Here is a 25,163-nt window from a genome sequence, read left to right on the forward strand (position 1 = left end):
ACTTTGTTGCTCGTGATTTGGCTTTGGGTTTAATTTTAGCCCCCTCACCACCTGTTGATTCTTATAAGGCAGTGTGGAAGGCAATATGGGATGTTAAAGTACCTAGCAAGGTAGCTCTACATGCATGGAAGACAGCGGTTAATATTCTTCCTACACGGGTGGGATTGAGTACTAAAGGCTATAATGGAGAGATGGGGTGTTTATTGTGTCTTCATACTTTGGAAAACAACTTGCATGTTTTTGTTGATTGTCCATATGCACAGGAGGTTTGGCATAGAGCTGGTTTACAGCTGCCTACTGGGCCGGGTGACAATTTTATAGATTGGTTTTTGGGTGCAATCAATAGTTTGACAAAGGAGTAGATAGCTAGGTGTTTGATGCTTTTATGGGGGATTTGGAAAAACATGAACAGTCAATTATGGGAACATAAGAGACAGCATGCATCTGAGGCTGTGTTGCTCACTATTGGTTGGTATGAGGAATTCAAAAAAGTAAATGTGCAGCCAACGGAGATTAGGAGACAATTGGTGAAATGGAAAAGACCACAAGAGAATTGGGTGAAGGTTAATTGTGATGGTGCATTCCAGCAGGCAACAAGAAAGGGGGGGGGTGCTGGAATTGTGATCCGAGATGTTAATGGTGATTTTCAAGTTGGTGCTGTTAGACTTCTCCCTTTAGTAACGTCGCCTTTCCATGCAGAATTGATGGCGTTAAAGGAAGGGATCAATTTGGCAGTGGCATTACAGCATGAGCTGGTACTGTTTGAATCTGATTGCTCTTTATTGGTTCAAGCTTTGCATTCAACTTAACCGGACTTATCTACAATGAGTATATTGCTTAATGAGATCAGACTAGTACTGCAAAATCATGGTGGTTATAGAATTAATTATGTACCAAGGGAAGCAAATACAATAGCTCATGGATTTGCTTCTCATGCATTAAGAAATATTGATAGTCAAACTTGGTTTGTCATAACTCCCGAATTTATAAGGGATGCAATTCGAAACGATTGTAATCGTTAATTGATTCAATGAAATTCATTTTCAAAAAAAAAAAACAGAGAGAGAGAGAGAGAGAGAGAGAGAGAGAATTGATGTAGACTTATTTAAAATTGGCAACCAAAAATGACTTTGAGAAATTTTATTCACACACCTCTAAATACTAAATACACATCCTTTTTTCATACACCCACCATCACATTTTATGGGTAAATTAAATTACCAAAAGAGATATTTATATTAACAATAAAGAAACATCGTTGGAATTAAGAAAAATCTGCAGTTTTTCTTTTTTTCATTTTCAGGTCTACCGCAGATGGATATCATGAAATGAAATGATTCTCAATTAATTTAGTATGCATGGGATCGAGCCTTCCTATCAATCTAGTTTCAAAAATGTATTAATTGTCCAAATGATATGGACAAATAAGAGCAAGTGAAAACTGCTAAAATATTCCTCAAGAACTCCTATGATGCATGTGTTATCTTGTTTCGCTCCAATTTCATCATCAGTAGTTCACAAATCTCAACAATTTGCATCTGAGTATTGTTTTGGTCAAGTCCTCAATGACAAGCAATTCTCCATTGGCATCTGAGTATATTCAATCCAACAAGTGAAAAGCAATTAAAAAATTCTTTGGGTGCCGTTGTATTAACTTAGTGATGACCATGTGATTTTGAACTTTTTCTTCCGATTCCTGAAACTTTAGATCAGTGGGCTTCTGCTATCAAAATTTGGTGGAAATTGGAGGTCCGGAAGATGGTGATCCGGTGGAATATTTGGTGCGAGATGTATGGAGCTTCCGGTGGCCGGTTTAGTAGGTTTCCGGCCGGTTCTTGGGGTGCTGCCGCCGGTTCTGGATTCCTGGAATCGAGTTCTTCAATGTGTGAGGTGGAGGCAGAAAAGGCTTCAAGGTTTTGTATTCGGATTCAAGGTTTTTAGTTTTTTGAATCAGGGTTTGACTATTTGTTTTAGGGCTAGGGCCTCGTGCTGATAACGTGTTGTAGAGAAACTAAAATTGAGAGGAAATCGCTGTGTATTCTCATTGATAATAGGGTCTCTTTATATAGAGGATTACAATGCATAGAATCTCAATCATACAAGGAAAGTAATCGTACATTGAATAGGAATCTAGATCCTTCTAATTTAACCCTATTACCACTAGATCAAGTAACCTAGAGTTTGGGCCAAACACAAATTAGGGTTTACTTGAACATGCTTATATATATCCAAAAGTATTTGTACGTTCTGTTTTCTTGGATAATCAAGAAAGGTGAATTCACTGAACTGCCTTCATTTCTTCAACGAGTTTGTATCGAATTTCCATTAACGTGATTATGAAGGCAATCTATGAGAATTAAGCCCTAAAATCGTGCTCTCAGAATAAATAGATTGGAAAAAAAAAAAAAAAAACAGGGTTTTCCCATATTATTCACTGAGAAACTAAAAGATAAACTCTAGCCTGCAGCCGCCAGCCTTCTCCCTGCGTGCTACTTCTACACAACACAGCGTTTCAGTGAAGCTTGATTTGAAAGAACGGAGTGATTATGTGGAAGACGAAGATGCTGATCAACAAGGAGTGCTTTTCAAACGTGAAGAAGACATGGGATGGACTATGCCGTCTTAATATTAGCAAGCAAATGTGTACCTCCGTCTCCTCAAAACAGCCCAACAACAAAGAGTGGTTTTTGTACTTGAATATGCGCAATCGAGTATGCCGTCTAAACATTAGGGAATTCTGCAAAAGGAGGCCAAAGTGTGAACTTGTGCATGATTATTATCCAGGCTGGCCTCGTAGGACAATTCCCACCTTGATGAAACCAGTAGTTGTTGGTTCCAAAGTTTATATGTGGGGTGGTATATGGAACCCCAATGTATATTCATCGAACCCCAATGTATATTCCTTTGATCCAGCTACGAGTCCACCCTTCCGTCTCTGCGAGGGTCTGATTTCCAGATTGGTTCCACCCAAGATTGATTTCCCTTACATTATAGTGTTCAGCCTTGAGGAGAAAATCTATGTACTTGAAGAAGATCTATCCCATTTTAGGGTTTTTGATACGGTTCACCAATCCTGGAAAGACCTTCCTCACCCCACTTATTTGCCTAATACTGATCCCCGAGTGTCTGACTACTGCGTCTGCAGCCACATACTCTATATCAGTGCCGGACCAGACATTTCATTCATTTTTGACACTCTTGAAGAGAAATGGGAGGATGCGAAGACAATCCATAATGGTGTTACAGAGAGATTCTTGGCTTTCACAGAATTTGAGGGATTTTTAATTGCCGTGACATCGTATATGAATAAGGTCGTTGCTTATAAGTTGGATTCAAATGGAATCCCCAACCTTGAGTCGTATCAAGTGCTACGTGAGATATCTTCTATAGGAGAGATGGCTTTCTTGGGTAAATGTGATGGTGGCCGACTGTGGTTGGTGAATTGTATCGAGGATGACTCTTATAACCGTATGTATAATGCCACACAGGTAATAGTGTTTCAAGCTTCCATCTCAACAAAACTTGATGGCAATCAAGCTCTCTCTGTAGAAATCGAGGCTCGAAAATTTCTCGATTTTGAACCTTCCAATTATTGCTCGTCAGCTTTCACTATGTGCCATGATCTGGGGCAAGCTCGATCCTCACGGAGAAAGAAAAAAAAGCATTGATGTTAAGCAAAAAAAACTAGTTTTTCTTTGATTATGTGCTACTTCATTATATACTTGAATTTTATTTGAAAATATCTGTATCTTTGGTTGATATATTACTTTTGCAATAAAAGAGGACAGCAAAATAAAGGAAAATCATTACTATTGGCATATTCAAAGTTCTTATTAAATTATATTTCTTTAAATCGGAACCAACTTTACTAGTATCAACAATACAAATGCAGAGTCATGTACGATTAGACTACTCATAATAGAACGCCAGACCAATGGGCCTAAACCAAACGTGATTCCAAATCTAACAAAATGCCAACAACATTGGCAGAAGAACGTCAGTGTACCAACCAGGTAATGACTTTGAACCTGTTTGAGCCCAAAAATATTTTTGGCAAGATCCCTTAGGGGATTTAGCACACCGGGCCGATACTTGCGGCCAAAAAATAAGCCTACGTGGGTTTGGGTTACAGCTTCTTCCATTCCGTGATCCATAAGGAAAACGAGCCCTTATTGGAATCAAGTAGCGGAGATTGAATAGGAAACTTCAATCAATAATCTTTCTATGGCAAGGGACAGTCGAAACCCTAGGTATAAATACCAGGTTTCAAGGACGAATTACACACAACTCTTCAATCAACTAATCATACAGATAATCAAAGCCTTTCCGGAGCAAACCTACCTGCAACCTAGTTGCAACCCAGCGAAGCAAGGGTAACGCCCTCGCAACCCAGCGAAGCTAAAGTCACCATTTAGCAAAACCCGTGCTTTCTCCAAACTTCCCAGTGATTGCTCTGCTCAACCCACAACGTTGAGTATCGATTCGGTGTCGCTAAGAGATCACAACCAAAGTCCTTATCCGTAAGGCAAGAAGTCCTTTATCCGAAAGGCATAGAGAAGAACCTGGTGGCGAGGTTGGTGCTCTCCTCGTCCACGGTGTTTGATCAAGAAGTCAGGTCAAGGGATTCTTCAACGACTGCACCCTATGGTGCTGGCACACCTACACACACGCTCAAAAGAGACAGTTTGCACCCATACTGGTTTTGGAGCCAAACATATTGGCACGCCCAATGGGACCTTTAGCGTTTCTTTGTGATTGCAACCATTGGGAAATCAAGCGCAAACCCGTACCAAAAGGTCTACGTTAACTGCCCAAACCATAAGACCTCCAGTTATAGGCCGCACTCTCGTGCCGACTGTCGTGGTCTTTCCGACGAACAGGTAACATAGAAGTTCTCACTCAACCCACTATCACCATACATGTCAACAGAACAGGGTGGAACTCCACAGCCCGCTACTGAGGGCAATAATAATCCTCCTGTCCAGCCTAATGAGGCTGGCGGTGCGGCCAACACTGCCCAAGTGGCTGCGAGTGAGGGGACACTTGATTCCTTTGTGCCCATTATCGCCCCGGCGAATGTGAGCATTGAGGAGCGACTCGCCATCTTTCAGCGGAATAATGCTGCATATAATGAGAGGATGGAAAAGGCCCTCGCGGAAGAGCGCCGAGGGCTTGATGAGGTTTCGATATCACTGCGAAATATTGAAGCAAGTTCGCGATAGACGCAGGGACAGTGGCAAGATAAGTACAAGAAAAGCCAGGAAAACCACAAGGAGCTTGTGGATATGATGACTGGCCAGACCACTCAGAGCAAACGTATCTCTGCTGACATCGCGAACCAAGCTAAACATACTGCGTCAGAATTGGCAGTGCTTCGCAACGAATGATCCAATCTCGCGACCCAAGTCGCCATGTAGAGAGTTGAGTTGGACCAGGCGAAGGAAGTGCTGAACAAAGCTTTAGGGGATCCTAACGCAATTCTGGGCCCACTCGGGCAACCTTCAGCTACTGGCAAATACATACCTCCTAATGCTCGGGAGAAGACTAGCGGCAATACAGTTACACCAGCTGCAGCCGCCTCTGCCTCAACAACAAAAAGCAAGGACAAAGCCCTGGTAATTGGTGGTAATAAGGCCACTCTAACTCCTGCGCAAAAGAGTAAAACTCAAAAAACAGGGGAAAGCACTCCCCCTGATCCTGCTGCATTTACACAATACGACAGTGACGGGGAGGAGAATGTCTATGAAGAGCTTCCAGGGAATTATTATGGTATTGACTAGACTGGTACTCCGATCAAAATAACGGCCTTGGTAAAAGATGTTGCCGTACCAGCTATGACATTGCAGCCATCCACTATTCCCTTAACAATTCATCTAGGGGAAGGCACAGCAGCCACTAGCCAGGCTACATCTCTGCAGAATGCTCGCCAGAAAGTGGCGATACCTTCCTTCTTCTGGGCTATGTGAGACGTGAAGAGATTGAGGAGATGATCAGGCTGGCTAATCCCAGGGCCCACCTAGATGGGGTTTATGAGGGACCTTTCCCGCCGTATATAATGCTCGCGCCTTTTCCCAGAGGCTACAAAAATATTATATTCTCTACCTTTTCAGGAGAGGATACTGAGGACACGGCAACTCATCTGGCCAGGTTTAAGGTGCAGTGCGGCCAATACCAGAATGATGACATCCACAAATGCAGGATCTTTGGCACTTCTCTATCTGGCGTGGCTTTTAGATGGTTTTCTAAACTGCGGCCAAGGTCAGTGGTTGATTGGCCAGCCATGGAGAAGCTCTTTCAAGAGACTTTTGGAGCTATTGAGCCTGAGGTTGACTTGGCCTCTCTCACCCAGATGGCCCAACAAGCCCACCGAGTCCGCTGTCTCTTATCTCCAACACTTCCAAATCCAAAAGGCTAAATTGAGCATGATATTGCCTAAGAGAGAGTTGGTTAAATTGGCAATCAAAGGATTGGAGCCTCGCCAACGAAAGAAGCAACATGGCAACATGATCCAGTCAATGGGAGAGCTTATCACAGAGGTCAGTAGCTTTGAGAATCTCCTCAGAGAGACTGATGCTAGGAAAAATGAGTCCAAAGGGACATATGTACCAGGAAAGCATCATACAGTGGCTGCTTTGCACTTCCAGCCAACTTCCTATGATCCATACTACCATCATCAGGGGGGAAGAAGTTTGCTAGGAAGAAGATGATGAAGAGGAGAATGAGGTCTCCGCATTTGAACTGACAAGGAGGAAGAGCTCAACCCTCAAGCAATTGAAGATATCTAAGGAACCTGTCAAACTCAAGTCTGTGGCCTTTACCAAACTTGAGTTTGCGACGTATACATATGATGCCAATAAGGCACATGAGATTCTAGATGAGATGATCGCCGCGAAGATGGTGAAGACAGACTTCAGACATTTTCCTCATCCAGATCAGCTGAAAGGAAAGAAGTACTGCAAATTTCACAATCTGTGGAACCATAACACAGCTGACTGTGTGAAGCTAAATGACCAAATTCAGGTATGGCTCAATAATAGTAGTTTGCAGGTGGAAGCTCCGACGACCGCCGCAGCACTAGTGGACCTGAACCTTTTCTGGACATCGAGATCAACATGATTGATGTGAACTGGGCCAAGAAGAACCAAAGAAAGCCAACCTTGATCTGACTACAAAGGGCTGAAAATAGAGGACAGAATGGGACGAGACCCCTGCAAAGGAGAAAGCTAAACCGGTCGGCAAAGCCTCACCAATGGTTATTTGCTCACGATGCAAGGAAGAATGTGGCATCCAAGCATCGCATGAAGAAATTGAGCAGACATTTCATTTCGGCTCTTTCCCGCCAATCAAGTGGGCCTCACCGTCACAAAACTATCAACCGTCGAGCCCAAGAGCAAGAGACAGGATAGAGTCACTGTCATCCCTAAGGGACTCCAACTTGTTCAAGAAACTGAAAGCAGCTGCAGCAGAACAGAAGCAAGATGACAGGGCTAGGAATGAGCACAAAGATGTCTTGACCAAAATGTACATTCCACCTGCTTCAACGTCTTCCATCAAGGAAGGAAAATGGTATACCAGAGAGAAGGGGAAGCGGTAGAGATTAGCCCTTCCAAGAAAAGGAACCTGCAGCGAAGGTTCGGAGAAGCCAAGCGGACACTAGAAGCTCTCGATCAAGGCTTGATTAAACCTTCGCAACTAGTTAAATCACCTGAGCAATATCAGAAGGAGATGGAGGCGCTAGCCGCTAAGCCATTAGTGACTCCCAGCAATTTTCAGAACTAAGCACACTTAGAGTCAGGGGCTTCTAAGCCTAGTGTTTTCTGCAGGATCACCAAAGAAAGAACACCTCCACCAGCCAGGAAGGAAAGCTCACCCACTAGGCGACCCCGTGTCAGGGGCAGGTTGTTTCGAGAGGAGCTAGAAGCCAAACCCTCTGTTTTTGGGAGATTGGGGGGCAAGGACAACACTGTTGATGCATTATAGTGGAGACCTAAAAAGGTTCAAAGTCTGGTGGTGGCACCCCCAAAGGAGAACCCAAAGGAAGAACACAGGTCGGACTCACCAAAGCAGATTGCCACGACTCAGGAGCACAAGCAGTGCCAGGTAAAAGGCCTCATAGAGGAGTCGTTAGTTGCTTCATTGGTCAAACAATTCAACACTGACATACCAATTGATGAGCCTAAAATCAACCTGGATGAGGAGATGGACGAGACAGAAATGTTAGATACCTCCTGCAACATGGTTTATGTCCTTCCTGCGAGGTATGCGCTACCGGTTGCGGCGCAGGAGTGTATGGAAGCTGAAGAAAGTAGCGAACAGCCTTTGAAGATTACCTCAGCAGCCGTGACACCTGTGGAAGAGGCTGTGTTCTTGAAAACAGAGGATGCCGACCCTATAGAGTCCGTCATGAGCTTTACAAGACCAACACCTGTTATGGTCCAGCACATGAGACCTTTATATATCACAGCAGAAATTGGCAACACCAAAGTCAGCAAGATCATGGTCAAAACAGGAGCGGCAGTTAATGTCATTACTACAAGGACTATGCACTTGCTCGGAATTAAGAAAGAGAGGATTTAGTCTACGTCCCTCACGCTTAAGAACTTCGCGGGGACTGTAATGAAGACTTTGGGCTTATTATTCCTGCGTATCAAGGTTGGCCTGGCGGAAGGGGTATATGCTTTCTTTATGACAGACTACTACGCAGCGTATAGCGCCATTCTAGGCAGAGACTGGATTCACCGGAGCTATTGTGTCCCGTCAACTTTTCACCAGGAATTGATTGTGTGGAACAAGGTTACAAACAAGGCTGAGTTGATTAAGGCTGATCCTCGCCCGTTCTCTGTTTCTGCAAATTACGTAGATGCTAGGTACTACTTGGAGCTAATCAATCCATTACAAGTCAGTGGCATTGATGACAAAGGCCGCCCCACAGGGGTGACGGCCTCTGAATTGGCACAGTGGGGGCTTACGCTAGTGAAGGAAGGTCTGGCCACGCTATGCCCAAGCCTTTAAATAATTAATGGATTACGACCTTCCAGAGGAAGGGATAGAGGCCTTCCACTCTTTGTACGAGAGATTATCCTCGTATATGGTGGAAAAAGAGGCCTATGATTGAATCGTGACCTTGGAAATAGTTAACGAGGAACTCTCTAACCATGAAGAGGAAGAGGAAGATTACGTCCAAGACTCTAAGAGGCAATTAATCTCTGCCTATACTCTAGCTATGACAGAGGCGGATAATTATTATGTTATCAAAACTATTAAGAGTTTTGATTTGATTCAAAGGCCAATAACTGTGGCTTAAAATATAATATTTCATTCAAATTTGGAAGGAGAATCTGCAGCAGCCTATATATAGAGGCTAAAAACGACACAGCAAAGGACAGCCAATCAACCAATTAATCTCTACGATTATCCAAGTCTCCTCGGAGCAACCTCTCTTACCAGTGACCACACTCCAGTCCCAGTCCCCTCAAGAGCCTACTGTCAGTGCCGCCAAACCAACCTGGCGACCGTACTTCCAGCCCCAGTCTCCCCAAGAGCCGACTGCCAGTACCACTACCTCCGAGACTATCTCGACTAGCGAAGTAAGGGTAACGCCCTCGCAACCCAGCGAAGCTAAAGTCACGCTTTAGCAAAACCCGTGCTTTCTCCAACTTCCCAGTGATTGCTCTGCTCAACCTACAACGTTGAGTATCGATTTGGTGACGCGAAGAGATCACAACCAAAGCCCTTACCCGTAAGGCAAGAAGTCCTTTTCCGAAAGACAGAGAAAAGAACCTTGTGACGAGGTTGGTGCTCTCCTCGTCCACATCATTTGATCAAGAAGTCAGGTCAAGGAATTCTCCGACGACTGCACCCCACGGTGCTGGCACTTCTGTGCACACGCTTAAAAGAGACGGTTTGCACCCATACTGGTTTTTAGAGCCAAACAGAACATGTGAGGAACATACATATGCCATGAAGTTCTGAGGTGATCAACCAACCAGGATATATTTTGTATGATACATATAACTTCATAGGATATATCTTATACCGACAATGAAGAAGTATCCTATACCCTACCTCATAGTTAATAAAATGAAAAAAAATGAATCAATTCTGAAGATGCAGATGCAGACAGCTTATTATGGTTCGGGCATATTATTCAAGCCAATTAGTTTTCTTCCTCTAAAGAAAGTAGTGGTCAGATAATACAATGCGACTCGATCTTCTCCAAATGATAGCACACAGTAAAAGCCAACAGACAAGAATTATGACATTCGAAATACAGAAATTCCCGACTCCCGAGCCTCGATTTCTATGGAAAGGATTTGATGTATTTGAACATAAATACAATTTGCATTATGATTGGTAACTTATCATAGATCGCAAAAATAAACAATCCGAGATAGAACACATTTCCTAGTCCTTGTATAATTATGTTGTGATAAGAATCACACTTCATAATAGGAGATCTAAATATCTTGGAAACCAAGTAATAACCATCAGATTAATTGTAGTAGATTAGTTTCGATAGAATTCATATGCCTCTTATGGGGAGGACTCTATTGACAATGATCACTATAAATACAAGGTCCCTGTGACCTCTCAAGATAGGAGCTTTCAGAAATCTAGCCCCATAGATAGTTGCAAGTAAAAAGACAGGATCACAAAAGTTCTTGTTTTAAGCAATGGCCTCCTTTTCATCATCTACTGGTACGAGTCCTTCTGCAAGTTATGATGGCTCATGGGACATATTTATATATATGCTGCCCTCTATTTTGTAATGATATGAATGTTGTGTTTATTCAATATGCAATTATAGTGTTCTTAATCTTTCATTTGATTGCCATCAATGTTGGTTGAGATGGCAACTCAAAACACCATAACACATTAACATGTGTCCCATTATCTGTACATTGAAGAGAACAATCACAGAAATCACTGCCAGTTGTCACCTCCCAAGCACATATGCGGCCACCATCATATTTACCCCGATGAGCCCTCACGCCAATTAAAAACCCTTCAAATTTTGTAAAGGCCTTGATCTCCCTTAGTCGTCGTCTTCCGCATCATGATATCTCTCTATTTCAATTCAGGCTTAACAGGTGGGAAGAAGGCGGCGGCTGACTGAATGCGGTTATATAGTTTATGGCCACGTTTGGTAGAGTTGATTTGATTGGATTGGAAATTATGAAAAGATTAGGAACTCCTATTCTTATCTTGTGTTTGAAGAAACAGGTAACAACGTGATTGAATTAGGTTCCTAATTCAGAACAAAATCAATGAAACTACATAAAACTAATTCGAATTTCCTCGTTTCTTATTCCGGCCATTATGAAAAGAGATTTGACACCCCACTTGCGATCTACAACATCCATGTCTACTATTCAGTTTCTGACTAAATCCATGTTCACCGGCAATGTATATATTCTACCATTCCAGCTCTCATTCTCGTACTTTATTCATGGAAAGATAACCATCACAAATGATACAAATCTAAAAAAATGGAAATAACTGATCTTACTAACATACACATTACAGAAAATTCCAACAGAAACTTTAATATCTCACTGCACTTTTGCAGGGTTTATGAAAGGCTGATGGCTTCACCACACAATTGCTCCATCTCACTTTCTAGAAGTGTCAATAACTTAACTTTCGTCCTCCTGTAAATCCAAGCTTCAGCATCCCGATCCCAATCGAATCTAAAAGGACCACTGCATGAACAACATGAAGCTTTCAGCAAAACCAACGAGCAAGTTAAAAAGTTGTGCAAGGAAATTATTGTGGATCTCATCATCCTGATAATGAATACCCCAAAAGTGTAAATAACATAGATGCAGATAGGAAGAGCACAATATCTTCACCAAAGACAGTAACAAGTACTTGTCAAGATGGTTATTACATGGCAGACCATATTTATGCTCCATGACATTCTACATCAAAGATATACCGAGATTAGAAACTAGACTCAAAAGCCACTAGAAATCTAGATAGCTTCCTAGAAAGAAGTTCAATGCCCACCTGGTTGCAAACATGTTATAACATGTTATGCATCAAAGACCTACCAAGAAAATTGGGCATGCATGATGTTAGTCTAGTCATGTGCAATGCATGTCAAATTATCCAAACATGCAGATTCCAGCTCATCTCACTCATCATCCAAATAAATGAAATGATTAAATGCTCCTCTTTGGCTCTTTCAACTTTATGCCAATCAGGGCTTCTCCCTAAAACTCAATTCCTCCTTTAAAATATTATCAAACCACCTGTACATCGTGTCTCTCAACACTTATTTCATCTTATCAACTATTATTGGGTCTATATCAATATATGATCAGCCAAGTTCCTAACATTAGGCATCAAACTTTGCTTTTCTATTATGATAAAATGGATAGTTTCCAATTTATAACAAGTATAGACATTTTTGAAGAGCCGACATATGAACTCACAAAAGTGACATACAAATCTTGTTTATTAACCATTGAAATGCGATATAATACTCATTTTAGAACGTTAGATCACTAAACTGCTCATACAGAGACAGACAGTAAGTCGACATGCAATCTAAACAATGGAAAAACAAAATGGATAGTTTCCAATTTGAATCTTTTATAGACATTTTAGAAGAGCCGACATATGGACTCACATAAGTGAAATACAAATCTTGTATGTTAACCATTGACATGTGATCACACAAAGATATCAGAAACCAATAAGTGATGGCACAAAAGCTTACCTCACTGGGGAAGACAACCAAATTTGCCTATTTGGTGTTTGTTTGTTCAAAACATAGGTGCCCAAATCCCCAAGCTTTAAGGTCAATACCTCATTCTGCCACATACAAACCCAATTACTTACAAAATCCACATGACTTTCATCATCTATTAATCAAATTCCAAGCATTAATGTTCATCCATTCTCACCCCATAGTCTATGTCAAAGCCATCAACTTGAACACTATCTCCATATTCCTGTCCAAGTAGGCCCTATTATTAGTAAAGAGCAAACAACAATTTGAAACTCGAATTCCTCCAAAGCCTAATCGACATATACAGATCATGTAAATTCATGAAGAAAAAAAAAAAGGCAAAATCCACCTCGAATTTCTCTTGCAGGTCATGTATTGTAGAATCAGCTAGCTTATGAAATTCATCCTCCTGCAGTACAGAACTGTATTCACATTAACTATTATCAACATCCAGTTGAAGTCTAACAACACAACAATTGAACCAAACTTCACTTCCACCTTAAAATCAAAGATGTCAAATAACATTGTAACACATTAACAACTAAAACAAACAAATTCTACATCAAAAAAAAGATAAAGGAAGCAACTTTTATGTAAATTTTTTTCCCACAATGAAAATCAAACCAATTCAACTTTAAATATCAGAAAGATGATTTCTTTTGTAACAGTATGAAGAATTGGGAGTACCTGTAATCGATAGCGGCGGGGCCTTCGTTGAGATTCAAAGGGGGAGAAGAACAGAAGCTTCTGGAAGCAATCCAATGGAGAGGTCCATGGCTAGTATCAGAGAGGTGAAGAGACCTCGAAGCTTCTAGAAGAAGAGAGGAGCTTGTTCGGAAATTCGAAGATGGAGGCTTGAGAAGAAGAAGCCTCGAGAGCCTTCTCAGCGGAAGCAACCTTGAAGCCATGGCCGTCAGTGAAGAGCTTCTCTCTAAGCTTGTTGAAGATGTTGATGGGCCGATTTATGGGCTCACCTACATGCTGTCTTGAAAGAAGCCCAATGGTTCAAATCACTTTTTTGTTTAATCACATTTTTCTTGTGAATCCCCACTATTAACAGCGTTATGAGTTTTATTTTTAATGATTTTAATTATTGGGTACAGCTCCATAATTGTCCATCTAATTTATGTCACCAATCATGCTCAAAAGACTACTTGACCTTTAAGTCTTTAACAAAAGATTTGAGGAATGGAGATTACTAGCCTTTTTTTGCTTTCAATAATGTTTGTTATTAAGATTTTGAATTCATACTCCAATTGAAGTGGTAACCTAGCCTAATAATTGGGTTCTTGAACACAAGATTTAAATGATACATCAAAAATTAAAAACGAGGGAAGTGTTAAAAGGTGACTTATCAACTTGTTTTCTTTTCTTTATACTATCAATGAATTCACTTTCATTGGGCTTATTGTACGATCATCTGTTGTCACTTGTCAATTGATTGAATTCATCGATATTTAATAGAGTGACACTCAAATACAATTCAAGAATATATGCTACTAAAAGAGCCTCCAGGTGTGAAACCCCCACACCCGGGTTCAGATCCCGCCGACGCTGAAGTTAAATCCCAATGAATTCTTGATGGCTAAGAAGGAAAGCATTCTGACATGATCCCCGACACGGATTAATCTCTAGACCTAACAAGTCTTTAAAAAACCGTGTGATCTTGATAATATATACATATATATATATGCGCTACTCAAAAGCAATTGATAAAACACGTCGACTATCATGCATATATAAATCACAAAAAAACTCCAGCAGTATTAGTCATAATCTTGTATCACCGCTAAATACACACCTGACATCAACTCAATAAAAACTAATTTTCCCTTTATTTACTCCAACAGGTGCTCACTAACTGCAATGTGTTCATCTACATTTCTCAAATCAGTTTATAACAAACTGAGCAGTGAGCACCAGATACCCTTCCAGAATTGTAGAAGCATACCAACTCAACACTAGTCCTCACAAAAGCCAAACTGTTGCATGGCAGAACCAACCGAGCCATTTCAATTCAAAATCCTAAACAAAGCTACTGTAATCCCAATAAAGATTCCAACTTTAACTTGAAGGTGAATACCCAGATGCCTAAAACCCAATAAAGATGCCCTTAAAACCTAGATAAAAAAAGACCCAGATAGAAAAAAACAGACCCCATTGCTACTTCTTATAAAAATATATGGATAACACAAATCATGGACACCAAAAATCAGAGAAATACTAAACTGTTATAAAATAGGAAGAAGATGAAGAGAGAATAGTTTGGACATAAGTAGAAGTGCTCTCATTCAGTCTCATTAGCCTCATTTATATAGAGGTAGGGTTTACATCAAAATACATAACTAATAACTAATAAGTATTTACGTGGACAGCCACACAGATAATAATATTTACAACATAAACAGAATTATAAAAAATAAAAAAAATAAAATGTGTTCAATAAAATATGCAGAAGATTTGAGAGAGAAATTGGATGGCTTCTTGTTTGATTTGAGGTGGTTTCAGATAATAATTTCCAGGATTTTATCCATACTTTAGCTTCAGAAATAGTGAAAAACAATAAATCAAGACCTAGAAACAAAAGAAAGAGAGAGGGGAAGAAGATAGACCTTTCTCGACGGTTTCGATCTCGGCACCGGCACGGCGAGCAGCGTTGACGGCTTTCTCGTACTTCTTGGCGGCGGCGTTGGGTGCCTTCTTCCTGATTACGACGGGTTCCTAGTCCTGTGAGATTGAAGAGCCGCAGTTGAGGAGCTACTTATCTGAGTCTGAGGGAGTGAAGGAGGCAGAAGGAAGAAAAGAGAGAGCACAACACGAGGAAGAGAGGGGAAAAACACAGCCGTAAAAAAAATTCAAATAAGGGCAAAATAGTCTTTTCCCTCAGAATGAACAGTGATTATTATGAACAGTTAACTACTAGAAAGTGTGCCCCAATGATGCGGCGCGGGAATATAAGCGATATCGATTGATTCAATCCAACTGAATTTAGAAACATTGTTTTTATTAGATTGCTACATTATATATTATATATTAAGTGTTTATGTACATTGCATTGTAGACATTATGAAATAAAGTATGGAAATAAAAAAAGAAAAAAAGAGAGCCTGAACTGTTTTCAACTTCTAATCCAAGAATTTTGCGATTCTGAAACTATTTAGACTGAAGTAATCTAAAAATAGCATGGTGACGGAGAAAATTGCAGAGCAGACAATATCACAACCAGAATAACTTTGATTTCAGTTAATAATTAAAAAGGTTCCAACTTTCCACTCTTTTGAACTTCCAATCCATAAATCTTACATTTGCAAATCAAACTGCATAATCAATCTCCATCAGTAAAAGCAACTGCATAATCATAGTGCGTAATTATAATAGGGCACCTAGAGTTTCTCTTCTCCTGTAAATATAAGCATGGAGCTGGACCAAAGTCACACACAACATATATGTATATCTTTGCTCTCTCTCCACCCCACAGTTTCTATCTCTCTCTAAAATTGACAAGCGAGAAGCTGATCGAAATGGGTGTACTAGACTATCTATCTATCAGACAATTTAACAACAAGCTCCAAACCCAAAAAGAAACTCAAGGCAATGCAGGTATCATCCAAACCTCTCAAATAAACAACTTACCTTCGAGGTGGAGAAAGACATAGGTAGCTACTACACTTCCAACACAGAAAAGAATAAGAGAAGCAGTTCAATCAATCAAATACAAATTCCTCAGAAAAACCAAACTTTCGAATCAAATAGTGGACACCCAAAAGTAACGATCTGCTTAATCATATTCATTAAGAAACTTCGCTGGCTGCGTTTCAAACACTAATTGGTTTGGAGCTGTGTGGAAGCACGGAATCTACATGGCTAGAATTTCATAAAAAATCAACCACCATCTAACAAAAAGCATACCTTGCAACCCTTCCAATCAATCACTCGAATACCAAAGTCAAAGATAAACCAAACCTCTAAAACGTAAAAAACTAATATCAATTCAAGACCCAATCAAACAACAACCAAAAACCCAATCAAACAACAAAAGAAACAATAGCAATTCCCAGTCCCCTCTGGAGCGTCAAAGAGAACAGAGTAAAACGACGACGACCATTGTCTCAAGGCAAACTCACAGTGGCACCCGGTAATTACCCCCCAAAAAAAGAGCAAGACGATCATTTAACATCCTTATGAACAGTTGTTTAGTATATTTAGAATTTTATTTATATATGTAAAATTCAACCTTTTTTGGTTTTTTTATGATTAAAAAAAAACTTTATTGGTTAGAACCTTAATTAGTCATGTCATAACTCATAACAAAGAAGCAATCTTGGCCCAGCAGCTGGCACCACTCAAAAAGGCTAGGCATCATTCTAGTAACTACTCCTTAAAAAACAAAACTACGCAAAAAGCTGAACAACGTTATTAACCTAAAGGAATTATTCTAAGTAAGAAATTAGAAAAAAAAAAAAAAAAATTGAGGCGCCCAAAGAAGAGCTTTACGTATGGTGCAAGACGAGGACAGTGTTTTTTGTGGACGCAAAATTCTCTCACTCGTTTATTAAAGAAAAGATCAAAAGAAGAGGTTTGGAAACAAAGCACAAATTCTTATCCAGACCACAAATTTATGAACAAGAATCCAATTCACTCGGTTTCTTTATGTCCTATCCCCTATTTTCATCTTCTTCTTTTTTCTTTCTTTTTTTAATAATCTCCCGTCCTTGTTTGCTACCTCAATCCAATAAAAATTCAGAAAAAGAAAAGAAAAATCAGTACCGTTGATTCGGTCGGGTCTATAAATCGCAGCAAGGAGCTTAGGGTTAGCGTCAAAGCTCAGCCCTTTACCTCACGCCGTTTATTCAAAACCAACCCATGTTTGTTATTATGTAAACAGCATTAGAAAAAGAAAAAAAAAAGTTCATATCTTTGTCTCTGACTTTCTGCTGCAGAAGAAGAACAAGAAAAACGGGGTGTTTCTTTTCAAGGTTTATAGAGCAAGTCCTCTATAACAATCTGGCTAAGAAAAGGTCAGATCTTTTCGCTTTCTGTGCGTTTTTGGTTTCTGGGTTTTGACTCTTTGATGCCGAATTCGTGTTCTTGGTTGTCTGTGTTGTTTCCTGCAATGGGTTGTGATTGATTGTCACTAATTCCAATGTTGATTTACTGTTTCTGGGTATGACCAATCAAAAACAATTAATGTTTGCCTAAGCTGGAATATTTTATTTTGTCTGTCCCATTTAGGCATCTCAATGAGCCAATTTTAATGCATAGTGGCTATATGTATTCCATTGAAATTGAATTCAGATGAAAGTTATTTTTGTTTTTTTAATTACTGCTTTTGATTGATTTATTGCACCAAAAGTGTAAATTGATCCATTTGCTGTTGTCTCTTTGTGGACAAATTTGAAATTTGGCTCTCTCTTTAATGGGAGTTGTTGTTGTTGTTCCAAGGAAAATAATATTTAGCCGCACTTTATACTTTTACTGTGTATGAGAGATGCTTGTGTGAGGTAATGAATTCATATGGAAACTTGTGTGAGGTAATGAATTCATATGCAATATTTGATATGTCTGTATTCTTTTGCTGGGTGTCACATTTACCTTATCTTTTGCTTTTTCTTAATTCAATCAGGCCAGGATATCAAACGCATGTTTCAATTGGGGTTCTCCTAATTGACAAAGATTTTCTTCCAGTCTGGCAGCTGCAAAAAGTTTGAGTTCCTCTCGCACCTCTAGGAGGGTGTGGGGCGATAATGAGAGAGTGGTCTTGCTTTGTGTTTTAAGGAGATCAAGATCATCACACATATGGAGATTGTGCCGTGTTTCAGTGGGATTGTCGCTTGATTATGGCTAAGGCCAGCCGTGGTATAACCCTTGGAAGCTTGGTGCTAGTTTTTCGGTGCATGTAGCGAGATCATATTGTTGATACCAGCTTCCAGACAATTATGAGCACAGTAGTTTGCTGTTGATAGTTTTCCAGTGTAATCGAAGGTAGTTGGCGTGTTGATGTAGTTCTCTTATTGCCTCTAATGGTTAGGTTTTCGTGTTTCCAAGCTCACATCTATTCCCCAAAGCCTAAGGTTAGTGGAATAATCATCATTTCTATTCCTTGAAACTTCTGATTTATTATGAATTTATGATGAGTTTCATAAATAATGGCTTATCTTGACTTTGGAGTCTTTTTTTAAAACAGAAAAGTTTTCAACCCTCTGTCGAAGCGATGCAGAAGTCACTACAAGATTCTTCTAAAAATCCAGCTTTGAATTTGAAGGATTCGTCTGGAGAAACAAGCTTAAAAACATCACAGGCAGAAGGATTGTCTCAAACTAGTAGAAATTTAAAGCATGTATTGTCTCTTCAGCCTGTTCGGAAATCAGATGACAATGAAAGCAACTTCATTGATGAAAGTGACATCAAGGTCAGTCAGACAGGGCGCATTATAAAGAGTCGGTCGCTGGGAAGTGCATTAAACCTGGAGGGGAGGGTATCTGTTAACATTCATGCTGAGGATGACACAGATCAAGGATATTCTGATGGTTCTAATGAGAACAATAGATCTGGGGTATCAAATGGAAGCAGAGGAGTAAGCCCACCTGAACAGTGTCAGAGCTCTGAAGCTGTCAATGTTGAATCAATTTTTTCAGTTGGAGAACCCTTACATTCAGAAAAGGAAGGCCAAGAAAATTCTGATACTGCAGTGTCTGGTGAGTGCGGTGTTGACTCTGGTGTCCATATGCCTCAGGCCCAACAAGGGCTTGTCAAATCATGTTCTTTACCAAACATCAGTGATTCTACTCCAACTATCAAGGGCCACTCTCATATGAATCATTTAGCAATTCACTCATCGAGATCTTCCCAGGACCTGCATGTCTTAGGTATGAGGCGAAAAGAGATTTCAGTTAATGAGCTTGGGACACAGGTAATGCAAGAACAAAGAAGGGATGATATCATAGCTAGACCTGAGAACCATAGTCGTGAAAACTCCATTGATGACGGTTATGATTCGTGTAACTACTCTGGTTTAGCAAAGGACTGGATAATGCCAGAATCAGATGAGGCAAACAGAGGGAAAAACCTCCAAGGAGAATCCTCAGTTCGCCGTTGGGATGAATTGCCTAGCAGGGATTTCAAGATTAAGCGTATTGAGGAGTGGGTGAGTGGTCTTCAGTACAGCAGTATGTTGGAAGAAACAAATGAGTCGTCCCAATCTAATGACCAGGTGAAGAGAGATTCCAGTGATATAAATAGTGTGACTGCTGCTAAGACGGATGTTAAGGTCACTCCTGGCATGGAAGCTGCTAAAAGATATATATCTGCTTTGAGTGCAGCTTCGACCACAGCTCAGTTGGCAAATCATGGATTGGCAGTGATCCCATTCCTTAGTGCATTTGTGAATCTGAGGGTGCTTAATCTGTCGGGAAATGCCATAGGTTTGCATCTCTTACAGTAGTTTCATCTGTATCGTTCAAATATTTTCTTTTTCTCCTCTATATTGTACTTGGTGTTTCTTGTTTCTTCACAGTTCATCAATTCAAAGTTCTAATTAGCATTCTATTTTTGCACACTCACTGCAGTGAGGGTAACCGCTGGTGCGCTTCCTCGAGGACTTCATATGTTGAATCTGTCAAAAAACAATATTGCCAATATTGAAGGATTGCGTGAACTCACTAGACTTCGCGTACTGGACCTGAGCTACAACAGGATTTTGAGAATTGGGCATGGTAGATATATATTTTAAGCATCTTTGGTTTATTATTTCTCTTGGATAGTTCTTTTTATTAATTCTGTTTGTGTTTGAAGGCCTGGCTTCTTGTTCCTCTCTAAAGGAGTTGTACTTGGCTGGAAACAAAATTAGTGAGGTGGAGGGTCTTCATCGCCTCTTAAAGCTGGCTGTTCTGGATCTGCGATTTAACAAAATCTCAACAGCAAAATGCCTTGGCCAACTTGCAGCTAACTACAACTCCTTGCAAGCCATCAGCTTGGAAGGAAATCCTGCCCAGAAGAATGTTGGAGATGATCACTTGAAGAAATATTTGCAAGGACTTCTTCCCCACATGGCTTACTACAACCGTCAACCAATTAAGTCTAGCACTCTGAAGGATTCTGCAGATAGGTCAGTACGGTTAGGAAGTACCCACCAGTTTGATCGTGGCCTTAGACCTGATCACAAGGCGACCAGAAAGAGTACTCATGGCGTATCTGCTCACAGGGCATCATCTTCATCAACGCACGGTCATGCAAATCAATCAGTACTGCCACTGAAGAAGTCCAGGGGAAGGCACGGACACCTCCCTCCAAGTGGAACTAAGCCAACAGCAAGCCATACTCGACATCACTATTTTGATATTGGCAATAAGCTTATGAACCTCAAACAGGACCTCTCAATGCGCAGGAGTCGGAGTGAGGGAACTATGGCAGCTATGTGAGATTATTTCGATGCATGCTCTTTCTAACAATCCCTATTCTAGTTGGATTTCTATCTTTGCATTTTTGTATTGCTTGTGGTATTTTATATTTCTATGCTTTCTGAACACCCTATTGGTTTTGGCACATTGTTGAATTTGCTTTTGCAAGCATTCTGTCTCTTTTGTGGGCATGTTCCTACTGAAACAGTGAAATTATTTGTCTACAATTTGATTTTTAAAAAAGTATGTTCTCTATATTTTTATTTTAGCCATCACTCAGAAACTTAACAAAACGTGGATGAGATACACATATTTCACCGCTCTTTCTCTAACATGAGGATTATCAACTGTACAGGTGAAATCACAGAAAGGAGCAATGCTTGCTTCCATAACACTGAAAATTCTTGTTACAAAAGATGAAACTTCAGGGTGATATAAAATCCTACACTTATAAATTCCATCATCCAAATTTACAAGGCATAATCCCACCAACGGGAAACAACTATACACAATCTTAAAATTTCCTTTGCAAAGCTTCAACTTGTACAATATCTATCCTGGCTGCCTCAGTTTATTTCTGCAACATCAAACAAGAAAAACCGCATCAAGTTTCAGCCGGCTATATCATCAAGAGGCATAGCATATCATCGAGAAGAATGTCACATATGAACCTAAAGGGACTAGATGCATACACAATATGGAATCAAACACACACATGGAGCCAGAGAGAAACAATGAGTGAGTGAGTGGGTGACGGAGAACACCATAGCAAAACTGGACTCATATGATTCCGATAATGCTGAGATTTAAATCATTTGTATTTATCAAACTCCTCATATGTGCCACAACGTATTGAAAATTTCACAATTCAAAGCAATTGCAATTAAATCAGAGAGAGAGCCAAACCTCGAGGCTCACCGTCCTCATTGTCCTCCTGGTCCTCCTCCGGCACCGGAAGCAGAACGTCGTCCTCCGCCGCTTCACTACCACCACCACTGCCGCCAAACCTCCGCTCCACGTCATCAGGACACCTCACCACCACGACCGGACACACACAGTGTTGCACACAGTAATCCGACACGCTTCCGAGCCTCACCATCTTGAGGCTCCTCTTGGAGGCGGCGCCGAACCCTCGGCTGCCCATAATGACGGCGCTGAGCCCGAGCCTCTCCACCTCCAAGCACAGCCTCTCCTTCATGTCGCGATCCTTCACTATGTGGATTTTGAACTCGATTCCGGCCTCCACGAGCGGCCGAGCCAGCTCCGTCGCCTTGGCCGTGGTCAACGCGTCGAAGTCGTCCTCCGATTTCTTGTCGCCGGCGACGGGGAGGCTGTAGTCGACGGGGACCCAGCCCCAGTCGGCGCCGTAGAGGACGCTGGTGGGGCGCACGTGGAGGAGGACGACGGCGTCGCCGGGTCGGAGGTACTGCTCGGCCGCCCACCGGACGGCGTAGGCGCTCTCGTCGCTTAAATCGACGGCGATCGCGACCTTGCGGTGGGGACTGGGCGAGAGCGGGAAGAGAGGGGAGGAGGGTTGGCTGGGTACGGCGGGAGGGTTCATGGCGGAAATTACGGATCTGTCCTTGGCGGGATTGGGAGCAAATGGGGACTCGGTGGTATTTCACTGTTTTGGGTCAAGCCGGGGATGAATAGATGAAGGAGGTTTATAGAGGCGCGCACAATGACGTGTCTGTTATTGGAAAATACCACAAGCTCTATGATTTATTGTTTCCTTATTGGCTTATTTAAGAAAACTTTTGCTCGGATGACCATGAGACATTAGAGATTACAGCTGTTGCTGAAGCCCATATTAAATAAATTCTTTTGTTTATCTCTCCTCGAATTCCCATTTCTATTGTTTTTTTTTTTTTTTGAGAGAGTTGTCTTTGATTTGTAAGTAGGAGTCGAATGAGTAGTCGTTACTTTTAACTTAATGATTTGATTAAAAAAAAAAAATTTCTATTAAACGTAAAAGTAAATAACAATACAAAATGACTTCTTGTGGAGGGCATTACATCATTGCTTAGGGAGCTCTAAAGCTACCTACATAATGCTATATTGCTACTCTAGGAATAAGGTCCAAGAAACTAGGTGCACGACAAAAAGATGTCACTTTAGCAAATTCTCTATCTTGGTTACTTGACTATTTTGAAGAATATGTATAGTGTTTTTTTTTATATCAATTTTAGCATCTACACCAGACTCCTAAGTAACTATCTATTTTAACGTTTTGCTATCTTACTCCTGAATATAGAATCGATATGAGGTTTTCTATTATTTTTGTTGATTTAAAACATCATTCTAAAGTCATTCTATGTAATTTAAAAATATATTTAAACTACTTTTTCTTCATTCAATAAATAATATAAATTTAAATTTAATTAAAATAGAGATAACTGATGTAGAAGTATTTCTAAAATGGCTAGCTAAAATATCATTTTAGCTATTTTGATTAAAATTTAACTAAAAACTAACTAGTATTGTTAAAGATGCTAATAATTTATCCCGACAAATATCGTTTCTTGAATACAGAGAGTAGAAATCCGATAAAATAAAAAGCTCGAGACTCTAATAAGCATACCTTCAACTACGTAACATCATGAGTCACTACGTAAGACAATTCTACTTTCTGTCGAGCTATTATTGATCAAATTACTCGTGGAAAGGGAAGTTGAGTAATGGGAATGGTACATGTGTACAATAAGTTAGAGACAGACTTTTGAGGGCTGCCTTTGTCTGTGACTCGATCTGTGTTGTGAGTCATGCTTGAGGATCAAGACATGAAGGGTTTTCGTTGGAGCTTGATGCAGTGAGTCTCTCTGTATCATTCGATCTGTAATATTGCTATCAGTTGTCAATTGCAATTAAGCTGGGCTGTAGCTGTAAAGGTCCTCATGTCCATGTCTAGGGCAACCATAATCAATTTTTGTGTTGGATGACAGAGACGGCTACCTAATGACAACAACACTAATATATTAATTCAGTCTTACTGGAAATTAAACATGCATGCACTTCCTCTGCAAAATGTAGATGCTATAATAGTTTAGGAACTGGTTTGAGCACTATGCGACTATTAAGTGTCTTATCGACACCACATTCGCTTGATTATCCGAAAGTTCATTGTCCAATGTATTAGCCATGATCATCTTCTTCGCCAACATAAGTCCCTTTCTGTTTTGAGCTAATAATGCATGTATATGGAGCGGTGGCGCATTAGAGGACTAGTACAAAGATATGATTTTAAGAGAAAACTTGTTATTATATCTCCTTCTCCCTCTAATTTTCTCTTAAACCAACGCATCTTAGTGGTAATTTTGGGGCAAAAAATTCTTTTGACAGCTCTGTTAAACCCTAAATTCGTTCCCGTTATAATCTTAGTTTTGCAGTGAAACTACAGATGTGATCGATATCCTAACCTCCGAAAAAGAAAGAAAACGAATCACCACTCATCTTCTTATTCATTTCACTTCCAGCATTAGAGTTGTGGCAAGCACGAGGAGCAGTTGCTCCGAAGTCCGAACACTTGCATCATGCACACCCTGATGTTTCGTTTGGCTTGTCCACAACCATAAACTTATTCCTCAATCATGTTGACATCGAATTATTACTTCCACAACAACCCAACCCTTCCATTATGCTTTGACTTGATGCTTCTTAGGTTTAGATGGAGGTCCGATCCAATGTCTTGGAAAATCGAAAGTGAAATTCTCTATACATAACGTCTATTATACGCATACTTATCAAAACGGGTAAGATTTGTGTAAGCTGGAAAATTCATTCTTCTACCTAAAGTTTGTATATTTTAGACTTGATGATCGATGTTGTAAATCACTAGACGACGGGTCATCTCATTGCTCAATTGTAAAGTAATGAACACATTTAGGGGCACATCATAATATATTCATTTGACTCAAATTTTTAAGAACCTAGACAAAATAGATGATGGAACCTTCACATAGGCACACACGCCGGCCCGATGATACCTATTCCCTTCATATACTCATCAGTGGCGGAACCAGGATATAAAAGTG

At 40.4% G+C, this 25,163-nt stretch overlaps 4 protein-coding genes across 8 annotated transcripts; 2 read left to right on the plus strand and 2 right to left on the minus strand.

The window, feature by feature from the left end:
- Window positions 1-404: 404 nt before the first annotated feature.
- On the plus strand, window positions 405-809 carry LOC112185053. Its single transcript, XM_024323264.1, has one exon. The coding sequence runs from the start codon at window positions 405-407 to the stop codon at window positions 807-809; it is 405 nt and encodes a 134-aa protein (XP_024179032.1).
- Window positions 810-11,284: 10,475 nt separating this feature from the next.
- Window positions 11,285-15,549, minus strand: LOC112183978 (frataxin, mitochondrial). 4 transcript variants are annotated; one of them, XM_040513136.1, is made up of 7 exons: window positions 15,349-15,549; window positions 13,424-13,717; window positions 13,086-13,158; window positions 12,912-12,974; window positions 12,725-12,819; window positions 11,872-11,921; window positions 11,285-11,702 (listed from the first exon to the last, which is right to left on the minus strand). In XM_040513136.1, exons 2-7 carry the CDS (start codon window positions 13,642-13,644, stop codon window positions 11,629-11,631), a joined length of 576 nt encoding a protein of 191 aa, XP_040369070.1. In that variant the 5' UTR covers window positions 13,645-13,717; window positions 15,349-15,549; the 3' UTR covers window positions 11,285-11,628. The 4 variants fall into 4 exon arrangements, with proteins under 4 accessions (XP_040369070.1, XP_040369068.1, XP_040369069.1 ...); XM_040513134.1 differs by lacking the exon at window positions 11,872-11,921 and having other exon boundaries at window positions 15,349-15,541; XM_040513135.1 differs by lacking the exon at window positions 11,872-11,921 and having other exon boundaries at window positions 13,424-13,721; window positions 15,349-15,541.
- A 1,753-nt stretch (window positions 15,550-17,302) lies between these two features.
- LOC112183303 (probable serine/threonine-protein kinase DDB_G0278509) lies at window positions 17,303-21,345 on the plus strand. The gene is made up of 5 exons (XM_024321644.2): window positions 17,303-17,754; window positions 18,360-18,807; window positions 18,921-20,157; window positions 20,302-20,448; window positions 20,528-21,345. The coding sequence occupies exons 2-5, from the start codon at window positions 18,757-18,759 to the stop codon at window positions 21,151-21,153; spliced, it is 2,061 nt and encodes a 686-aa protein (XP_024177412.1). The 5' UTR covers window positions 17,303-17,754; window positions 18,360-18,756; the 3' UTR covers window positions 21,154-21,345.
- Window positions 21,346-21,493: 148 nt separating this feature from the next.
- On the minus strand, window positions 21,494-22,823 carry LOC112183304 (universal stress protein PHOS32). Of its 2 annotated transcripts, none has more exons than XM_024321646.2 (2): window positions 22,051-22,823; window positions 21,494-21,709 (listed from the first exon to the last, which is right to left on the minus strand). In XM_024321646.2, the coding sequence occupies exons 1-2, from the start codon at window positions 22,691-22,693 to the stop codon at window positions 21,699-21,701; spliced, it is 654 nt and encodes a 217-aa protein (XP_024177414.1). In that variant the 5' UTR covers window positions 22,694-22,823; the 3' UTR covers window positions 21,494-21,698. The 2 variants fall into 2 exon arrangements, with proteins under 2 accessions (XP_024177414.1, XP_024177413.1); XM_024321645.2 differs by having other exon boundaries at window positions 22,039-22,823.
- Window positions 22,824-25,163: the final 2,340 nt, after the last annotated feature.

This window comes from Rosa chinensis, chromosome 2 (assembly GCF_002994745.2).
Source record: "Rosa chinensis cultivar Old Blush chromosome 2, RchiOBHm-V2, whole genome shotgun sequence".
Lineage (NCBI taxonomy): Eukaryota > Viridiplantae > Streptophyta > Magnoliopsida > Rosales > Rosaceae > Rosa > Rosa chinensis.

Coding starts and splice junctions, on each gene's coding strand:
- LOC112183303 (XM_024321644.2), top strand. CDS start 18,757: ATGGTTAGGTTTTCGTGTTTCCAAGCTCACATCTATTCCCCAAAGCCT. Junction 20,158..20,301: donor TCTGTCGGGAAATGCCATAG/GTTTGCATCTCT, acceptor CACTCACTGCAG/TGAGGGTAACCGCTGGTGCG. Junction 20,449..20,527: donor GATTTTGAGAATTGGGCATG/GTAGATATATAT, acceptor TTGTGTTTGAAG/GCCTGGCTTCTTGTTCCTCT.
- LOC112183304 (XM_024321645.2), bottom strand. CDS start 22,693: ATGAACCCTCCCGCCGTACCCAGCCAACCCTCCTCCCCTCTCTTCCCG.
- LOC112185053 (XM_024323264.1), top strand. CDS start 405: ATGAACAGTCAATTATGGGAACATAAGAGACAGCATGCATCTGAGGCT.
- LOC112183978 (XM_040513134.1), bottom strand. CDS start 13,644: ATGGCTTCAAGGTTGCTTCCGCTGAGAAGGCTCTCGAGGCTTCTTCTT. Junction 12,820..12,911: donor GCTTTGACATAGACTATGGG/GTGAGAATGGAT, acceptor TGTATGTGGCAG/AATGAGGTATTGACCTTAAA. Junction 11,703..12,724: donor TGGTTGTCTTCCCCAGTGAG/GTAAGCTTTTGT, acceptor TTGTTCATGCAG/TGGTCCTTTTAGATTCGATT.